The following is a 21,590-nucleotide window of genomic DNA, read 5'->3' on the forward strand; positions in this document are numbered from 1 at the left end:
TATTAAATCTGTTTATTGATTATTATGCTGGAATGAGAGTATTGGGGAAGTCGTGGCCCAATGGTTAGAGTCGGACTCGCAATCGAAAGGTTGTGAGTTCGAGTCTCGGGCCGGCAGGAATTGTAGGTGGGGGGAGTGCATGTACAGTTCTCTCTCCGACTTCAATACCACGACTTAGGTGCCCTTGAGCAAGGCACTGAACCCCCAACTGCTCCCCGCGCGCCGCAGCATAAATGGCTGCCCACTGCTCCGGGTGTGTGTTCACAGTGTGTGTGTGTGTGTTCACTGCTGTGTGTGTGCACTTGGATGGGTTAAAAGCAGAGCACGAATTCTGAGTATGGGTCACCATACTTGACTGTATGTCACGTCACTTTCACTTGTTCTTAGCCATATCTGCCTAAAAAATCTCAACTTTTCATTTTCCGTCGGTCTTAGTACACGATGTAACTACAGAAGAGTCAAGTTTTAAATAGGATAAATACTGTACATAAACTCTTTGGTCATTTTTGAGGGGGATGCTAACGGTCTAATCAGATTCGATGATTATGCTAAGCTAAGCTAAAAGTGCAATCACCAGACCTGGAGATTGGCTGAATGGATTAAAAAACGGTGAAACTCAGCCTTTTAACTCTAAGAGACTTGGAAAATGAGCCTATTTTCAAAAGAAGTGGAGTGTTCCTTTAAGCCTTGTTTGTGAAACGGTATACAGGTTTAAAAAATAAAAAAAATAAAAACCTTTTTTAGGAAGGCAGATATTTTCATATAGACTTCAGTGTATTTCTTGTATTTACAGTAATAAGGAAATGTGTATGCAGCCATTCCTTTAAAGGGGTCCTATTATGCGCTTTTACAAAGTCGATTTTGTTTTGGGGGTGTACTAGAACAGGTTCATTATTATTCAGGCTCAGAATTTTTTATTTATTCATTTTTTATATTTTACATTATGACACCTCTCTCTCCCCAGTCTGGCCTGAACGGCTCGAATAGTTCCTGTATCAAATGAAAGCCTGCCAAATTAAAAGCTTACAGAAGCAGTAGAATCTAAAAAACAATAGCGTTTCTAAAAGTATGAGACAACAACTAACAAACATACAATTAAGAGCGGGGCTTGCACAGGTTCTGCATGATCCTCTTCATTAATATTCTCTGAGTCTCAATCAGGCTCAAATTGATAAGCAATATAGTGGACGTCATTGTTTACAATACAACCAGAGCACATTCTGAGCTAGCTGACCAGTCTTAGACAATCGCGATTTCTGAGGGAGGGGCTTCATAATAACAGTAAATAATTTGATGCATTTGTCAGAGAAGGGACAGATTGGTGTGGAATAAAGGTAAATTATGTGAAAAATTATAAGTTTGTTAAAAAACTAAGCAATAACATATTAGACTGCACCCCATAAACAATCAAGAAAAAATTTAAAATAAAAAAGTAAACCACCCCTTTAAGAGGGGTGCATCATATTAGTACACTGTTTAAAAAAAAATCCAGATAAAAACTACAATACCTCATCATGTTCAAATATGTTTGAATACATATTCATTGTATATACTCACTGCAAAGAGTGAGCCATTGTAAGCACATAATCATCACTAATCAGCATCCCTCCACACTTATGTTGTTATGTTGTTACCTCCCACCTGGCTTGTTGCTTGTTGTGTGTCAAGTCAGTAAGTTGTGAGATTAAGGCTGTGATGCACTTTTTTCTGTGGCAATTGAGATGGCAATGAACCTTTGGCGCACAAACACATTCATACTCTGAGTCAGTTTGCCCATTAAGTCTTATTATGTTAATTATTAATCATTTGAGTCTGTTCTAAAGTTTCCACCATTTTTTTTTTAATTGTATGACAAGTTGCAATAAGAATCATGGAATTATTATAGAATATCCCCTCCCCCTAAAAGAACAACATAACAATTACTGCAAAACAGTGTTGAAATTTATTGAATTGAACACACAATTTTTTTTTTTTGTTACTAAAATGTTAACTTTGCCTCATCATACTGAGTCAGACTGAATTTACAGAATTACAAAAGCAGGTTGCACTTTTTATAAAAATTCATTAAAAAAAACACTGCATTTATGGCTGTTTATGACCTAATTAATGGCTGAGACCATCGCAGGCCAGCGACCCTGAAGCCTCCAGTTGACCTTATATATGGCCCCAGAACTTACTTTAGTTACTCTGTTCTAAGACAGTTAGTGATTTCAAGAAAAGCAGTATGGCTTTATCAGCTTTCCTTCTTCTTGGTTTTTATGAAGGGCTGGTGCAGTACATCGTAAAGCCTTCTTGCCTAAATGAACCACAAACAGGAAAGGAAATTAATTCACATACCTTTGGACACGTTTAAAGGGTCAAATGAACTTACTGTTAAAATTTATGAGCCATAATAATATATGTAAAACTATGTAACAGATGTAAACTCATTTCATATATCACATGCACAGGGTGTCTGCAAGATTTTAAAGCTCAAATGTAAGTATTTTTAAGACCTGCACAAATAAAATTAATACCATATGAGCAGGGTAGGGCAATGTCTATAGTACCACATTTAACTGTTAAATTACTGTAAAAAGCATAATTTACAGTTCAGATACAAGTTTCAAAAACAAAGTTTTATAAAATGATAAACTTTACATTTCAGCCTTTAAACCATTTTTAATAAAATGGATGAGTCTTAAATATTAAGTATATTAATTTAAACAATTAGGGGTCTGCGATATTGACAAAACATTCTATCTTGATAATATTCTGGAATTTACAATTAGACAATATTTTGCTTAGTGTGTTATTGTGTTGATATCTTAATGACTACCGTGAACAGCTGACTCCTGAATTTGATATTCTTCATATTCTGTGTGTTCAGTTCACAGCAGTAACAGAAATTAATAATATAATCCAACAAGTTTTATGGTCATTTTTACCTTAAACCCATTTTTTCTAAAAGTGTGCACCATCTTTTGAGTCAAATTCTTGCATTTGGGTGGTTACCAAGCAAATTAAATCAGTATCAACAAAATGCATCTTTGCAATGCAGAGGAAACACAGAATCGGCATTAGAAGTGTCATTTTAAATGCATTTACACACTGTTTAATGCAGCTCTGAGGGGACATGGAATACTTTAACATTTAATACATGAATAATGTTTTGATATTTTAAACATAAAACATTGAAAACTGGCGTCTGAAATTATTTAAAAAATGAAAAGGTACCTTAAATGTAAAATTAAAACTGCCAGTAGGTGGCAGCAAGTCACTGTTAAGTGTCATTGCATTTGAACTGATTAATTCAGAAACGAAACACCATTGTGTTGTTCAGAGACACAAAACAGCGGAAAAACAGAAAATGTAAGAAATACAGCAAAAACAGGAAATACGGTGTCTAAAACGTAAGTCTCTTAATATTAACTTTTACTGAACTATTGTATAAAGTCAATACTACATTTGTAATCATGCTGACTTTTTGAGAAAAAAACTACACTCCGTGTGATATTAACTATATTAAATTATATAAATATATACAATTTATGCCTCATATCATAAATTATGTGATAATTTTAAATGCATCTTAATAGACTGAATCATGCAGTGAAAGAATGCACTCGAGATGCGCGAACGCGCACTAGTCCAACCATCTAGGCTTCATCACCTAATGTATGCGTGCACTCTGTAGGTGTGTTTTGTGTTTACTTTTTCGCAATATACTCATAATATCAAATCGCACCGTTAAAACAACAATTACGATATTAACGCAGACCATACATATCGCACACCCCTAAATTGTTTAAAAAAATTTATGCATTGTCTTCTCATCGATCCACTAGTTCACATTTTAAAACTCTATGTGTTTGCATTGTAAAGACCTGGGTCGATTTTCGCATTGGTCTGAACTCTGAACAAAACAACAGGCTTAATGAAAATGTTAATTTATTCTCTGCCAGCAGGTGGCGCATTTGGTAGAATATAACTGTTTCCTCTGTAACGGCGAAACACAAAGCAGTGTGTTAGCCTTTTGAAGTTTAATCGTCACATTCAGCCATATCACAATTCTGGTCTTTCTGTCTCCAAATTTAAGACCTCTTGAAATCATAATTAAGCAGACATGTAGACTTTTTAAGACCCCGCGGAAATCCTGAATTATGAAGCTAACTGCTCAAAACATATCAAAGTGTCTCTACACACCTTTTGTGGACCAAGTCCAGGACACAAAACCAGTTCTTCCTTAGAGGCCTTAATGATGCCCTCCAAAGACTGAAGAGATAAAACGGCATCAACGTAAAAGAACATACAATTAAAAAAAATGTATAAGATAATTGGCAATGGGTTGTATATACACAAACTCAAAAGTTTGAGGTTGGTAAGATTGATTGATTGACTGATTGGAAAAAAGTATCTTAAGCTTAGCAAGTCTGCATAATTATTTGATAAAAAATGTAAATTTAAAATTAATGTTTTATATTTTAATAAATTTTATTTTAAAATGTAATATATTCCTGTGATTGCAAAGCTGAATTTCGGGCAGCCATTAGTCCAGTCTTCAGTGTCACATGACAGAAATCAATAAAAAAAAATGTAAAAAAAAATTATTATCAATGTTGCTAACAGTTGTGCTGCTTAATATCTTTTTTCCAAGTCTTTATTGTCCCAATAAATTAATTAAATAAATGTGTCCTTGATGAACAAAATGAATGACTTATTTTTTTTTTTAGATTTTACTGACCTCAAACATTTGAGCAGTAATATAAGTAATGCAGTAAATGTGCAACATATCAAGGAAAATAATTCCTTACAGAAAAGGTAGACAGGAGAGTCATGGCATCGGTCTTATTGACCGACTTCACTGTGGTTAAACAATCTGTAACCTGTCAAACAAAAAGGAAGTATTAAATAGGACAAAAATATATCTATCAGGAGTGTTTTTATAGGAATTATGTCTTTCGTGTATGATTAAATGAACCAAACATAATCATTTTAGATATATAAGGTTTTTGTGCTCTAACCTGGGACAGGTAATTTTTCTCAACTTGTTCTTTCAGAACATCTGCAGGTTTTTTCTCGTAGGATTTATATGTCTCAAGGTAACGGCCTGCTTCTTCAGGACTTTCACACACAAACAGATATGTTTAATTATAGGAAACTGAACTGAAGCACTAAAAACAAACACGGTTTGAACTTTAACACCAAATGTTGACAAAAGTCACTTAGCGGATTCCCCTTTCGCTTGATTATTTTGAATCATCCCCTTACCTCCAGGCCAAAATGAGGGTACAGTCAGCCATGATGCATATTCGAGCAAGCTCTTTCAGTGCATGATGAGGGTCTTTCTGATAAATGAGGAAGAGAGAAATAAGACATGAACATAAACACCTCTAACTGAATTAGAGCGCCTAAAAAGAGCTGGCATTAAGAAGCTATATTTTACTGACCATCATGATTTATTTAGCATTTAATTGAGAAAAAGTTTAAATAACACTACACATTTGAGAAAGGGCAAAGAAACAGGAAAAACAAAGACATTTAACTGAATTTAATTAGTGAGTGAGACAGACAGACTCACCACGTCAACCTGAACGAGCAACACTCTGAGGGTGAAACTCTGTCCCAGCTGCTTCAGACGCTCATGGATGTAGTTTGGGTTCAAATTATGGTAACGCACACTGCAGTCATGAAGAGAAAGAGAAACTAAAACATCACACACTGTATTGATATATGGCTGGTGAATATAAGCCATATAGAAAATGATTTTCAATTTTCCATTTGCAATTTAGTAAAATTAAACCATTGGTTAAGGAACTAAAAACCTTTGCAATGATTTATATTCTCACGATTTACCCACAAGTTGTTCGAAACCTGTGCAAATTTTTCGGACTATAAGTTGCACCTGAGTATAAGTCGCATCAGTCCAAAAATACGTCATGATGAGGAAAAAAACATATATAAGTTGCACTGGACTATAAGTTGCATTCATTTAGAACCAAGAACCAAGAGAAAACATTACCCTCTACAGCCGCGAGAGGGCGCTCTATGCTGCTTCGTGTAGGATACAGGAGCAATGAGCAGCACAGAGCGCCCTCTCGCGGCTGTAGACGGTATTGTTTTCTCTTGGTTCATTTCTCTCGGTTCATGTCAAATTAATTTTGATAAATAAGTCGCACCTGACTATAAGTCGCAGGACCAGCCAAACTATTAAAAAAAAAGTGCGACTTAATTTCCATTTCTAAATTGTTTCTACATTGTCTACGCTGTATTGTCATAGCAATCATGAGTTTCAGCCACAACGTTACATGTCTGCTACCTTGAATTCTCACTTATTTTCTTTGAAAAGACAGGATGATGTGGTTTCACACCTGACCAGCTCAGAGTACTCCATTCTCACATAACACTTACAAAATGAGGTTTAAGTGCACAAACACATGCTTACAGCCAGGTTTCTATATTTTAACTCTAAACACTCAATATTTCATTGCATTAAATATTAATAAAGTTCTATTTATGGTTTCTTGGAATTTAAAAGATCTGCACAGATATTCAGTAACTACTTTAATAACAAACCCCAATTCAAAAAAGAAAAGAAAACAAAATAGACATACAAGTGGTAAGCAGATAAAAGGGGCAGTAGAGCTGACTACCTGGCCTCAAATGTGCAAAACAGCACTGGTTTCATATTCATGCTTGATAAGACTTCTAAGTTTTCATTGTGTCCATTTGGGTATAATAAATCTTCTCTCCTGTAACATACACATTCCCAAAAACCAACCTGAGAAAAACAGCACAAGTTGTCCGTCCCAAAACATAGTCTGGCACAACTTCTCCAAACTCCCAAGGAACATTTCTCACATACTTTAGGATGGGGTTGCCTCTCTGTAGACAGATGATTACATAATATTATACAACCCCAAATCAGAAAAAGTTGGGACAGTATGGAAAACGCAAATAAAAAAAGTAGTGATTTCTAAATTTACTTTGACTTGTATTTCATTGCAGACAATATGAACACAAAATATTTCATGTTTTGTCTGGTCAACTTCATGTCATTTGTAAATATGCATCCTTTCCTGTCATTCAGACCTGCAACACATTTCAAATAAAGTTGGGACAGGAGCAATTTAGGGCTAGTAATGAGGTAAAATGGTTAAATAATGATATGATTTGAAACAGGTGATGTCAACAGGTGATTGTAATTATGATTTGGTACAAAAGCAGCATCCAAGAAAGGTCTAATCCTTTAGGAGCAAAGATGGGCCGAGGATCGCCAGTTTGCCAACAAATACGTGATAAAATTATTGAAATGTTTAAAAACAATGTTCCTCAAAGAAAGATACAATAGGAAGAGATTTGGATATTTCACATTCAACAGTGCATAACATAATTAAAAGATTCAAGGAATCTGGAGGAATTTCAGTGCGTAAAGGACAAGGGTGCAAGCCTAAGCTGAACAACCGTGATCTCCGATCCCTCAGGCGGCACTGCATCAAGAATCGTCATTCATCTATAAGCGATATAACCACATGGGCTCAGGACTAGTTTGGCAAACCTTTGTCAAGTACCACAATACGTAGTTACATCCACAAATGCCAGTTAAAACTATACTGCGCCAAAAGGAAGCCCTATGTTAACAGTATCCAGAAGCGCCGTCGACTTCTCTGGGCTCGGAGGTATCTGGGATGGACCATCACACAGTGGAAACGTGTACTGTGGTCAGATGAATCAGTATTTCAGGTATTTTTTGGGAGGAATGGACGCCGTGTGCTCCGGACCAAAGAAGAAAAGGATCATCCAGACTGTTACCAGCAACAAGTCCAAAAGCCAGGGTCTGTCATGGTATGGGGTTGTGTCAGTGCCCTTGGCAAAGGTAACTTGCACTTCTGTGAAGGCACCATTAATGCTGAAAAGTACATAGAGATTTTGGAGCATAATATGCTGCCTTCAAGAAGACATCTTTTCCAGGGACGTCCATGCATATTTCAACAAGACAATGCAAAACCACATTCTGCACACATTACAAAGTCCTGGCTGCGGAGGAAGAGGGTACGGGTACTTGACTGGCCTGCCTGCAGTCCCGACCTGTCTCCAATAGAGAATGTGTGGCGCATTTTGAAGCACAAAATGCGACAACGAAGACCCCGTACTAGGGCTGCACGATATTGGGAAAAAATGACATTGCGATATTTTATTTTTCTGCGATATATATTGCGATATTTTTTCTTACAAACAAAAATGGGGTGAGCACACTTACATTCTCATTTTAAATGATTTAAACATCGACACCACCATATGCGCGAGGGAGAGAGAGCAAGACAGCGCTCGTGTTGTTTGAAAACGGCTTGCTCTCTCTCTGTCTCTCTCTCTCTCTCTCTCTCTCTCTCTCAATTCAATTCATATTGCTTTATTGGCATGACATACAAAGGTACATATTGCCAAAGCATTGTACATAGCAGAATAGAAACAAACAAAACAAAAATACATATATATTTATAAGAAAAAAAAATTACATGCAAAATAAATAAAAAAAAAAAGTCTCTCTGTCTGTCTCGCGAGCGCGCGCTCTCTCTCTCTCTCTCTCTGTCTCTCTCACGCGCTCTCTCTCTCGCGCGCGCGCTCTCTCTCTCTCTCTCTGTCTCTCTCACGCGCTCTCTCTCTCTCGCGCGCTCTCTCTCTCTCTCTCTCTCTCTCTCTCTCTCGCGCGCTCTCTGTCTCTCTCGCGCGCTCTCTGTCTCTCTCGCGCGCTCTCTCTGTCTCTCTCGCGCGCTCTCTCTGTCTCTCTCGCGCTCCCTCTCTCTCTGCCCTGTTAAACTTGCATGTGGTTTTCAGTCCTGTCAATTATAAACTTTCACTCTATGATGGTTAAGCTGTGCAATTAATCCGCGAATCACATTCGTCAAGGGCAGGGGAGTAGCTGGCCCGTACAGTTAATGAATAACGGATCAACTAAGACAGCCTACATCGCACATCCTGCGATGTGACTATCGTGGATTCGTACATCGCGATATCGATGCTTAAACGACACATCGTGCAGCCCTACCCAGAGGCGTCGTGCCCATTCAAAGTGAGGTGGCACGTGCCCCCTCAGATTTCTGAGCCAAGTGGATTTTAAATGCAGCTTCCAAACGAAAAAAAAAAAAATTGCAGAATAATATTTTTTATATATTTGATACAATCACAGCGGTGAGAATAGATCGTTCAGTGCACAGCATCAGCTGCTAAATTCAAATCTGCGTTCGCTGGCTGGCGCTGAGCCAGAGACAGACGCGTTCGTACAACGCTTCATGATAACCAATCAGAAACTATTCTGTTGCGCTTATGGATGCAATGGCCAATGAGAGACGTCCAGAAGAGTCATCACTGAAACGTTTTGTTCACTTGCTCGCTGACTGAATTATTTAGCGAATTCTCTCATCAGAAACAACAAAAAGTGCAGATGTGCGTACGAATGTAAGATATTCGTTTCATAATGTAAAGTGCTTCAGTGATTTTAATGGGAGTTTTTGAGAGTGCCTGAACTCTGGCTAGACTGAATGAAAATGTTTTTTGATAATGTAAATGTTCTTTACTCTCTGTAAAATGAAAGTGTTAAAATAAGTATCTTACAATATTGTTATTAAAATTTACATTAAATGCAAATTCAGTCGTATTAAAAATATTTTATGGCATGATATGGCACTTAAGTAAAAAGTCAGGTTTTTATGTGTAGTTAATAGATTACACTACATTTCCATATATTGATCAAATAACAATCTATAAAGGTGCAAAACGCGTTTACCTACACATATTTGAGAAACGAGATATTTCCTGATATATTATGCATGTTTGGAATTGTTTTGAATAAAAAGGAAAAAAAATTATAAGACTTTATATAAGACCACCTTAAGACTTGTTTGCAGGAAGAATGGGACAAAATTACACCTGAAACACTTCATCACTTGGTGTCTTCAGTTCCTAAACGTCTTTTAAGTGTTGTGAAAAGGAATGGCAACATTACAAAGTGGTAAATGCTTTACTGTCCCAACTTTTTTTGAAATGTGTTGCAGGTCTGAATGACAGGAAAGGATGCATATTTACAAATGACATGAAGTTGATCAGACAAAACATGAAATATTTTGTGTTCATATTGTCTGCAATGAAATACAAGTCAAAGTAAATTTAGAAATCACTACTTTCTTTTTTTATTTGCGTTTTCCATACTGTCCCAACTTTTTCTGATTTGGGGTTGTATAATCATGTTCGATATTTGCATGTTATATAGTGGAAATCACCTAAAAAGTGCAGTCAGTACGTTTTGACTTCTGTTTGGACGTTTTATTAACACCTATTTAAATGAATGCATGAAATCCATTTATTATAATCTGCTACTTCACACTAGAGAATTTCTCAAAAGTACAGTTCATTTCTTTATGTAAAACAGCGGGAGAAATGCAAAAAATAGCAAATAAATGAAAATGCAAAATACAGACCTGTCGAGGACTGACAATAATACTGTTTCCAGATCCTAAGAGATGAGGAGGAATGATACAACTCTCCGAACTCTGCCCTTCCTCTTTCATTTGATCTTCTGTTAGTACTTTTGCTGGTCCCAGCTCCTCAGTCTCAGGTTTTCCAGACCCTGTGTAGGACGTGCTAACTGATCCACTGTCAGCTGTGTTCACACTGCTTTGCCCCGCAGCATCGTTCCTACTTTGTTTCTCTGGTCCATGGGCTGCTCCCTGAAGTGCTCTGTTTTTGCTCTGAACAACAAACTCTGCATAGGACAGTGGTTGGCCAGGAGCTGGAGAAGCACTCTGAGCAGATGGGGTCTCTACTTGACCATCTTTGGCCTTAAACAAAGATGTCACCTGTGTGAACATGAGAAACTGGGTTACATGAGCCATTTAAAAAAACTCTGCTATTTGGAATCTTAAAGGGTCCATATGCACTTTTGTACCATTCTAGTATTTCTAAGTCCACGTATGATTTTAGTCGAGGTTTCAACTTATTATTTTTGTTATATGAAGGTCACATTAAAACAGTCTTGGTCTCGGACACCTTTTACTCTATATTTACTGTACATTTATTTATTGTTTTAACCTTATCCAAGACTCACGTTCAAATGTGCACCAAGAAAATTCATTATAAAATATCATGTTTAAAAAACAAACAATGAATAAAAGAAGTTAAATATTTATTTTGTGAAAATTTTACTTTGTTTTTATTCTTATTATTGCCCACCGTTTTGGACTAACGTGTCTGACTTAACATGAGGACATGAGGGTCTGTAAACGAAAGAATTATCAGTTTTGGAATAACTTAAAGTCTAAACCTGGAGAAAAAGCAGTACCACGTGGATAAATATTTAATCTAGCTGCGTGTGAATCGTATTTATTTATTTATTTATTTTTTTGCAAAGTGCATGTTAGTAGTTAGTATAGTTTCATATAGTATTTCATGTCTTGGGCTGTTCCTGTTGTGGTGGGCAACGTTACGCATCACAAAATTTTGAGTCATCTACAACACCTTGTTACGAGCACATTTGCAAACAATGTGAGAATGTTGCAAATAAAGTTGGCAGATCCCGCTTGTGATTTTACCGATTTAGTCAGTAATGGTGACAAATCAAACCACACTTAACAAAATATTTATTAAGATTTTTACTAGAGCTGATTGACGCTGTATGATGACTTGCAGTACATGCATTACAGGTTCGAGCCCACTAATTAGAATCATGGTGACAGAGAGTTCATGTATGAAGCCTTTTGGAGTTCAAGCCTCCATTCTCACGGTTAGCCCCAACACCATAGCAACACAATCACAATAAAGAAACACAACCCACCGGTACTCTTTCCTTTGTTAACGCGGAGTCGTCCAAATTGATATGGAATCTCTTTTCTTCCATTTATAAATTAATCAGTAACTGCACAAACCAGAGAAACGTATGCATCAATCTGCCGCCATCGCAGTTAACTAAACAAACAGTGTCAGACATGTGTGTCAAACACAGAAACATCGATCGAGACTGAGACGCCTACTCACACTGACCGACAGATGGCGACATTGCAAAAGATTTTAACATTTTTCAGAAAAGAGTAACTTTTTCAAATAGCGTGAAAGTATATCGATTCTTTCCCATATTCTTAAACAAATTGATTGAATTACCGTAGTTTTTCAACACCAACCATGGAAATTTACAGTTCATACTATAGGAAGTTGGCACACTAAAAAGCTATTTAACATTTCCACCATTATTTCTCAGTGGACAATTATTAATAAAGAGAGAGATTAAAAAATAATTTAAAGTAATAATAACTAAACTAAAAATATAGTTTAGTATATATTTAGTATAGTATATATTTAGTATATATACTCTTGGCATTCTCTTGATGAGCTTCAAGAGGTAGTCACCTGAAATGGTCTTCCAACAGTCTTGAAGGAGTTAACCGAGAGATGCTTAGCACTTGTTGGCCCTTTTGCCTTCTGTCTGCGGTCCAGCTCACCCCTAACGCCATCTCGATTGGGTTCAGGTCCGCGCAGAGGTGGAAAGTAACGAATTACATTTACTCGCGTTACTGTAATTGAGTAGCTTTTTTGTGTACTAATACTTTTTAAAGTATTTTTTTAAATCTGTAATTTTACTTTTACTTAAGTATATTTTGTTTAAAGTATTGTACTTCGCTACATTTTAAAACACATTAATTACTGAGTAAAAAAAAAAAAAAAAAAAAAAAAAAATCGCTCCCTGGAAACTACGTCAGTAAATAATGGGCAGGAGGGCAAACTGGCGCTAAAATCACAAGAAATATGCAGACGGTCAAAACAGGCGTTAGTGGTGCAGACACCGCTGAAAACGAAACCCCGTCATATTCTGAAGTTGAACTCGAAGGAAATGAAGTGAACCCCTGGCCATATGTATGCTCTATTATGCAGTGTAAGCTGTACTTGCTTAGGAAGACCAAACTAGCAGCTTATAAAATCTCGACAAGACATCAACCCTTCGCAAGAATGTAGAGGTAAGCTAAATAATTGCATCGTTGCATTGGTGGTTAAAATGAAGCTTTGACATTTTAGCAAGAGGTTTTGCACAAATTAGCCAAAAAGACAGTGGTGAGGAGTGTGCTATATATATCATCTGCGATAATATCATATTTTTTGTTTTAATGATGTGCGCGCTTATAGTGCGTTCTTTCACTGTGTGATTCAGTCTCCTAAAATGCATTTAGAATCATAGGCGCCGATACCGTGGAGCACCCACGGAAAATGAGCACCCACGTGTGCCAGTGCCAGACTGCCAGTAGGCTACATTTATTTAAAATTAAACATTGCAGTTGGCGCTATGAAGCGTCTGCCACACTGTGATTGGTTATGTTGTTGTCAGTGACAGTGACATAACCAGTCGCATGCATGTTCCATATCCTATCCACCAATCACAGCGTTTCTGAAAACGTCCCATCCCCCACTATACAGTGCCGTGCGAGTATGTAATCATTTAATGCTTTTCGTAATCACTAATCATTAATCAGACTAAAATGGACAGATTTGTTATAAAAAAAGCCAAACCTATTAATATTGATATATCGACATTATTTTACTGGATCTAGTGGCTTTGGCTTTTTGTGAATAAACGTCCAGTATTTTTTCTCTTTCAAAGTTTTGTCTGTCATGTTCTTCCACCTCATTTCATACCCAGCAGTACGTTAATATGTAAATGTTACGGTACATTCCCTAGACTCCTTAAAGTTCGTAACGGTTTAAATGGGAACATTTTTCTGCTCAAGTATAGGCCTATATACGGTTTAAAAGAGGAAAAACTAATGGACACAAAAGTAGCCTACTTTTGGACAGAATACAAGTTCTTTGTTAAATACATAAAATAAAAAAATATTTTTTTAGCCTATATGAATAATGGATTCGAAACCTCAAAGAAAAGCCATGCCACTATCAAAAGAAACCTCGAAACATAAATGAGGTAGACATTCCCAGAAACTCATTATTTTAGTCGCAACAATCGGTTAATGGAAACGCTGTCCTTTCGCAATAGTCTTTTAATCGATATTTACAAAACATTAATTTCCCAAGAAGCTGAACGCATTAGCGGTTACGTGTCAGTTAAACTTTTCATCTCCAATCCTGTTTGTATTTTTGAGAAGTGACGCTGTTGTGTGTGTTTGTATCGGCCGCTGTCCATTAGCCTAAGGTTCTGAAATGCAATATTTTTTTAATAGCCTAGTCTATTTTTTTATTTTTTAAATGGCTTGCGCCCTTGAGCACCCACGGAGAAAAACATAAATCGGCGCCTATGTTTAGAATGATCACAAAATTGAAGATATAGGGGCAGAAAATTCACATATTTATATAATTTCATACATTAAATCAAAATCACACAAAGAATGCCGTCTTTTCCTCCAAAAATCATCATGAATATATACATACATACATATATATATAACAGTTCAGTAAACAAGTTAATTAAGAGACTTGCGTTTTAGACACCATATTGCCTTTTTTAGCTCTATTTCTAAAACAGAAAATAATTCCAAACACAGCCACCAAAGCACAGTTTTGCGTCTCTGAGCAACGTGACAGTGTTTCGTTCCTGAATGAATCAACCGTTTAAATGATTCGGTTCAATCGCAATGACTCACTTATTAACAGTGACTTGCTGACACATACTGGCCATTTTAATATCACATTTAAAGTATCTTTTGATTTTTTTAAATAATTAATTTCTTATAATTTCAAATGAGTATTCAACATTTTATGTTTTGTATATCAAAACATTATTCATGCATTTGTAACTGCAGGTTAAATGCATTCTTGTCCTGCACTAGTGTAATACATCTAAATGCCACTTCCAATGAATCTTCTGCATTTCCTCTGCATTAAAAGATGAGTTTGTTGATACTGATTTGCCTGGTAACAGCCCAAATGTTTTATTATTCTAAATAACTGATTCCTTTAATTAAAAACAACTAGTTTGAGATTAATAGACCTATACCAGGGGTGTCAAACTCAGTTCCTGGAGGGCCGTAGCCCTGCAGAGTTTAGTTCTAACCCTGCTCCAGCACACATATCATGTAGTTTTCAAATAAACCTAAATGATTAGATTAGCTGGATCAGGTGTGTTTAATTAGGGTTATATCTAAACTGTGCAGGACTGTGGCCCTCCAGGAACTGAGTTTGACACCCTTGGCCTGTCCCATTTTTGACTCCCTCCCACTGTTAAAATGTAACTAAGTAATTTTTACTCTGAGTAAATTTTAAATGAGCTACTTTTTACTTTTACTTGAGTTGATTTTTAGACTGGTACTTTTACTTGTACTTAAGTAAAATTTCATTAATGTAATGGTACTTTTACTTGAGTAGAATATTTTTGTACTCTTTCCACCTCTGAGGTCCGGTGACTGTGGAGGCCAGGTCAGCACCCCATCACTCTCCTTCTTGGTCAAATCGCCCTTGATGCCTTCATTGTGACTCTACAGTTTTCATAGTCATGAAAATAAAGAAGACTCTTTGAATGAGAAGGTGTGTCCAAACTTTTGGTCTGTACTGTATATACAAAAATGGGGTAAACCAGACTTTTGATTCAAAATCTTATAGTTTCTGAGATATATACATGACAACAATCCCCAAAGGACCATACTATTACCATGATGTAATCATTCTACCATGGTATTTCCAAAGCACTTTTTTGTAAGGAAAAGAAGCTGGTTAAAGTGTAAGTTTAAGTAAGTGTAGTTTTATTATAATTGTTGACTATATAAATTGCTTTTTTGTTATGTCTTTATGACATCAAAATTGTTCTTATTCATGTCATTCATGGTTTCATCCTCTCATCTTGGCCCTCAGAACATCATGTTTGGTGTTTGTGTTAAATTAGAGGTTATCCAATTAAGGAACCCAAAATCTGACAGACATCTGCCTATTGCCCATTTAACCCTTTGTGTGTGTCTGTGTGTGTGGATGGCGTTTCGGGACGTCCTGCCACTGTGCCATAGCACTGTGGGTCCCACAGACAGATGGTGCCAGCTTTATTCTGAGATCATGTTCATGCCCTCCAAGAGATGCTATGCACAACGCACAAAAACATTTGGCATCATACCAATGTCAGTCAGTGATCAGGTCACAACAGACAATATTATAAGCTGAAAGATGCACAGACTCACACACACACATGTTAACTTACCACGAAATATTTATCTGCTTAACCATAGTATGACATGGACATAGTTAGAGTTTTAAGGTGAGCAGGACTTTATATCTAGCCTGTGGTGCAAAGGACTCTGGGTAAGGCCATTATTCAAATTAATTATTATTATAATATTAATAATTATTATAATATTAAGAAAAAGCTCTCTTTTTTTTTACTGGCCAAAGAAATATTTATATTGGGAAATAATTTATTTTATTTCACTTGTTTTCATAACAAACATTACAGCAAACAGGACAAACATAGTGTTTCTTCTAATTTACTCAATTACAAGAAAATGAATAGTCAGAACAATTGTGGCTTTTAATATTAAAATCTAACTGATGGCAAATATGAAGGCTTTGTTCATAATAATTAAGCATAATTGACTGGTCCCTATGTAAGATATTACAATGCACCACAGTACATTTGTATGTAAGTTTTGGAGATGTAGGAGTGTGTTGTTGTTTTTTTCATGTCCATTGTTTACAAAAAATAATAATAAATAAAAAAAATGCTATGGTGTTTAACAAATCAAGATTTCAAACAGAATAATAGTGGACATTTTTCCCTAACACGTTAAATATATGGGCCTTATTTAATTAGTTAGTTAGTTATTTTAATTTTTAGTTACATTTTCCCTAAAACCCAGTTAATGTTTGACACTTTCAGCACATAACATAATCAAATAAAAATAAAAATGTTAAAAAGGTTTTTTTTTTTCAGGGAAGAACACAAGCTACTACATCCCAGACCTCACTGAGCAGTTTTTAGAGATGTGTTGGCTGAAAAAGTGCAGGATCTATCCAGGCTAGTGCTAACTGTCATGTTACTTTTATTTTATTTTTCCACCAACAGTAATTTTCCCTTTCTTTGTAATTTTCTTGAGAAGATATACAGCAGGAATGTTATTGATGCATCAGAGAGGCATTTAATGCTTTTTAACACTTGGCTGGTATATCTGGACGCATTTTTTCTGTTTCTCCTTCCTCTGTCGCTCTTTCTTGCTTTCTCTCCATTTCTATGTTGGCAGTGAGCCTGGCTTTGGCTGCTATAACGGCCACCTCCAGACCTCCGGCCCCTCCCTCAGGTCTCTCCTCCCCTCCCCTCGCAGACCTCATGCTGAGCCGGCTGTGTCGAGCTGTCAGCCCCCGGCTGCGGGCTGCTCCTGGGCTTCCGGTGTGGGTGTGTGCACGTATGTTGGGTCAGAGGGGTAACGGTCAGGTCCGTGGTGGCCGCTTATCGGCCCTGCCATCACTGGGTGTACGAGAGGACAGATTGGCCCTCCAGCTGTCCAACTGAAGGGCTCCCAAGTCCCCTTACTGAGGAAACCACATGCCCTGATACATAACACACACATACACACATATCTTATTGAGATCACCACATTCCCTGAAACGTACACACACCGAGTCACCCTTAGCTGTAACATTTAAGCAGCGCACTGACTGTATCATCCTGTGTAAAGTTGGCGGAGTCAAAGACAAAAACTTAAACCAGCCTAGGCTGACCAGGTTGTGAGAACATCCTAAACCAGTCTATAAAAAACATCTTAGAATGGTTTAATTTTTCTTTTTCAGCAGGTACCTGAGTGGGCATGAATTTTTTTTACTAAATAAAATAAATAATGTTTTCATACTTTTTGCATATAATTTAACAAAATAACTGCTTATTTAGCAGGTATTTAAAAAAACAAACAATACAAAGCCAAGTGATTTAGCTAGATTATTCTTTATTTTCCTCAGAAAAAAAAACAAAAACAAAACTTTATTATGAGCAAAAATGACATTTTGAGACTTTTTTTCCTTTTTAGAAAATTGGCAAATTACTTTATGGGGCCTAGTGGTTAGAGAGTATGACTCCTAACCCTAAGGTTGTGGGTTTGAGTCTCAGGCTGGCAATACCATGACTGAGTTGCCCTTGAGCAAGGCACCGAACCCCCAACTGCTCCCCGGGCGCCGCAGCATTAATGACTGCCCACTGCTCCGGGTGTGTGTTCATGCTGTGTGTGTTTGTTCACTGCTGTGTGTGTGCACTTTGCATGGGTTAATTGCCGATCACGAATTCTGAGTATGGGTCACCATACTTGGCTGTATGTCACTTCACTTAAAAAAAAAAAATATTGCTCAAAAAAAATATTGAATACATTTTCACTGTATTTCACTCTTTGTTTCGATTATTCTAGTTTTAAACAGGTTTCATTTTTCATTGTTTTATGCTAAACCGTTTTTATAATATTGATGGTCTGGGTCTTTGACAAATACAAAATCAGAGAATCTGATCTGATTTTTTTCTGGTCAAGCTAGGGCATAAGTAATTACAGTACGGTTTATTTGGCTAAACAACTTGACTTTGAGGTTGTATCATGCCTTGGCTTGGTGTGGCTTGATGCAAGTAAGAAACATATTTCTTTTTCTGCTACAATTTCTGTCACCACGCCTGTTGTTGGCTACAGCTTTAATAACCTCTCCTCTTCTTATCACATAGACACATAATGAAGTGTGTTTTCTCAGTCAGCTTACAATACATTGGTCCCTATGTCCCAGTGCCACACATTATGAGAATTCCCAGTTAGGCTTCATTACTCTCTCTTACCTCCCCCACCCTCCAATCCTGGGACCAGCAAGTCCCAAAACTGCCTGTTAGCTACAATATCAAAGCACAGTTTTTCATTGGCCCCTGGTGGCTCTGACTTGCACATGTGTACATCTGTACACACACATCGAAAGAGAGAGAGAACAAGAGAGGAATTGAGGTGATTATGTATGCTGTATAAGACAATATCATTGACAAAGTTAAGATATACAGTAAGTAGGGTTAAATGATGTAAGGTGTGTTTGAATGTACATGTGCACGTGTGTTTGTGGGTGTGGCCCTCGGGACAGGAAGGCCTTCTTGGGGGCCTCAAGGGGCCGATGGTAGCAAGCTGCATGCTGTCTGTGTACAATCTGTTCTCCAGTTGTGACAGGGAGCAAAGCCTTATGAGCACAATTAACCAGAGGAAGGGTGCGACCAAGACAATGAAGTCAAAGATGTACATTTAGAAAGTATAAGACATACTGAAAGTTTCTAAAAGAAGATAGAAGCCAAGGTTGGCTGAAATTTAGTCAGACAAAGAAAAGATGTTCTTTGGGAAAGACTGGATGAGCCAGGTGTAGAAAGAACCAATACGCAATTAACAAAGAGACTGAAAATGCCCACTAATGAGAATACAACTAAATCTCAAGTGGGATGGAGCGAGGGCAAACACTGCCCACTGGATTTGAGAGGTCGTCAAGGTGAATATCACGGGAATACTTCCTCACCACCCACTAAGACTCAAAAATACATGATATTCCACATCTTCACAAAACACCACGCAATAAGTGACCTCGTCTATCCACAGTGCATCTCTGTCCATATCCAGGGCTTCTTCCCATGACCTACTTCTCCCCTCGTGTGGTGCATTGTTGCGTGTTTCATCTGCTGAATGCACCCTTCTTTAGTGGCTATTTGTGAGACCAGGGGGTTAAGACCCTTGTGTTCTCCCCAGTCTCCAAAACAGGCAGCTAAACAACCCCAGCAACAATAACAACAAAAAAAGCAAATGTTGATGGCAGCCGAACTAGGAAGCAGGCTGTGACGGCATTGCGCCAACACAGTGCCGCCTTTGTCAGCACTCACATGCCGTATTGTGTGGCACGACATCATCGCCTCCCAGCAGCTGTTGCCGATGGAAACGAGCATGACTGTCAGCTATGCTGGATTGTGTAATACTTGGGCATAAGGCACATTGAGTCAATCGGTGTATGAGTTTAGATTGGGTAACCACTTTTGCCAGGGTTTCATCTGTTCTTTGTGTTTAAGGACATATGCCGACATTCGTTCACAATTTTCAGTCTTAGGCCAGAAACATACTTCATGCAAATACCCAGTTAGCACATGTGCATCTCTAAGATGTCTGTTAAAGAGTGCTTCATTTGAAAAGCATCTGTTGTGTAGTTTTCCACGTGGTGGAAGTCAATGGTAACCAAAATGTTTTCTTCAAAGTATCTTAATTTGTGTTCCACAGAAGAATGAATGTCAAACATGTTTGAGATGCCATGAGAGTGGGTAAATTATTATAGAATTTTCATTTTGGGGTGAACTTTGATAAACACTTGGCCAACAAACAGTTGGGTTGAACATTTGTACTTGGGTTGATCTGGCAGTAATGAAGCTCAGTATTCAAGATTTACCTCTAGATAGATATATGTGGCATTAACTGCATGTGTTATTATTGAGTTAGTTGCTATAACTTTAGCTAACTTGCTTTTCAAACTGTTGCTCTGCCATGACACCAATTAAGAGAAAACCACTTCTAGAACTGTTGTGTCTGCAGCATTGCCACAAAAGGTGCTAATGGTGCATTAGCATAAACTGTCTTACAGTACAGTATGTCGGTTTTCTTACTGGGATCCTTATTTCTGGTCAACTACTGCAACGGCAACAGTTAGAAGAGAATCTATCTAAGCAAGTCAGTGTTTAAGCTAGCTAGAGAAAAGTCTTCCAATTTATTCCAAAGGTGTTTAGTGGGCTTCCTAACTGTTGCCACACAGCAAAGCTATAAAAGCTTATTTTTGTGTGAAAACACACAATTCCCTAGAATGCCATTTGTATGTCATAGTATTAAGATTTGTCCTATCTGGAATAGAAAAACCTATTAAATAGAAGGGGGTGTCCACATAGTTTTGGCCATGGTGAAATGAGTGCTTCATTGGAGTGTCAAGGTATTGAACATCACAGTTCATCTAAAACACTATATGTGCTTATCACTGATCTACTGATGACCTCCATTCTATAGTATAGATAATAACATTCTTGAAAAAAAAAATCAAAGAAGTTGTAGTGTGTCAGCTATCCTTGAATGGATACTTGCTTTGGATACTGGCATGTCATTAAAATTGCATAAACCCAAACACATATCTTACTTTCCCCTCTCCTTTTCATATCCCATGTTTTTGTCCTACTTCCTCCATCCTTAATTGCCCATAAATGTCAGAGTCACTGAATCTCCAATGTTCTTCTACTAAATTAACCCATGTTCCTCTACACATACATACACACACAATTAGCTCTCTTGTGCTGACTCAGAGTGGTTCATTAGTGCGGATAAACACCCGGAATTAGAGTTAAAGCACAAAACACACCTGACAACATTTATTTGAGCAGATCATCCTCCCCCGCCTTTGCCTTATGTGTGTGTGTGTGTGTGTGTGTGTGTTAGAGAGAGGAACAGAGAGTCACTTGGGAAATTAACCCCAATGCATTCACTGTCTCACCTTGTTATTGTTGCTGTTGCTTGCAAGCACAGTGGCAACCTGACTGTTTTTCTGAACTTCGCTTTCCAAATATTGCCCTATTCACCATTCGTGACCTCCCATGTTGGCAGTCTCATGTAACAGGCACAATTTAC

The 21,590-nt window shown here is 37.4% G+C and overlaps 1 protein-coding gene across 1 annotated transcript; it reads right to left on the bottom strand.

Annotated features, from left to right (window-relative positions):
* Positions 1 to 1,919: 1,919 nt before the first annotated feature.
* ercc1 (excision repair cross-complementation group 1) lies at positions 1,920 to 11,962 on the bottom strand. Its single transcript, XM_059561238.1, has 9 exons — positions 11,807 to 11,962; positions 10,455 to 10,832; positions 6,761 to 6,864; positions 5,561 to 5,660; positions 5,251 to 5,327; positions 5,004 to 5,103; positions 4,794 to 4,865; positions 4,186 to 4,254; positions 1,920 to 2,296 (listed from the first exon to the last, which is right to left on the bottom strand). The coding sequence occupies exons 1-9, from the start codon at positions 11,867 to 11,869 to the stop codon at positions 2,234 to 2,236; spliced, it is 1,026 nt and encodes a 341-aa protein (XP_059417221.1). The 5' UTR covers positions 11,870 to 11,962; the 3' UTR covers positions 1,920 to 2,233.
* Positions 11,963 to 21,590: the final 9,628 nt, after the last annotated feature.

The sequence above is a fragment of the Carassius carassius genome, chromosome 11 (assembly GCF_963082965.1).
Source record: "Carassius carassius chromosome 11, fCarCar2.1, whole genome shotgun sequence".
Lineage (NCBI taxonomy): Eukaryota > Metazoa > Chordata > Actinopteri > Cypriniformes > Cyprinidae > Carassius > Carassius carassius.

What these genes read in the sequence shown, in the direction of transcription:
- ercc1 (XM_059561238.1), bottom strand. Translation starts at nt 11,869, where the DNA reads ATGGAAGAAAAGAGATTCCATATCAATTTGGACGACTCCGCGTTAACA. An exon ending in TTATTGTCAGTCCTCGACAG is followed by an intron (nt 6,865 to 10,454) that starts GTCTGTATTTTG and finishes ATCTGTCTACAG; the next exon opens with AGAGGCAACCCCATCCTAAA. An exon ending in AGAAAAATTACCTGTCCCAG is followed by an intron (nt 4,866 to 5,003) that starts GTTAGAGCACAA and finishes TTTGTTTGACAG; the next exon opens with GTTACAGATTGTTTAACCAC.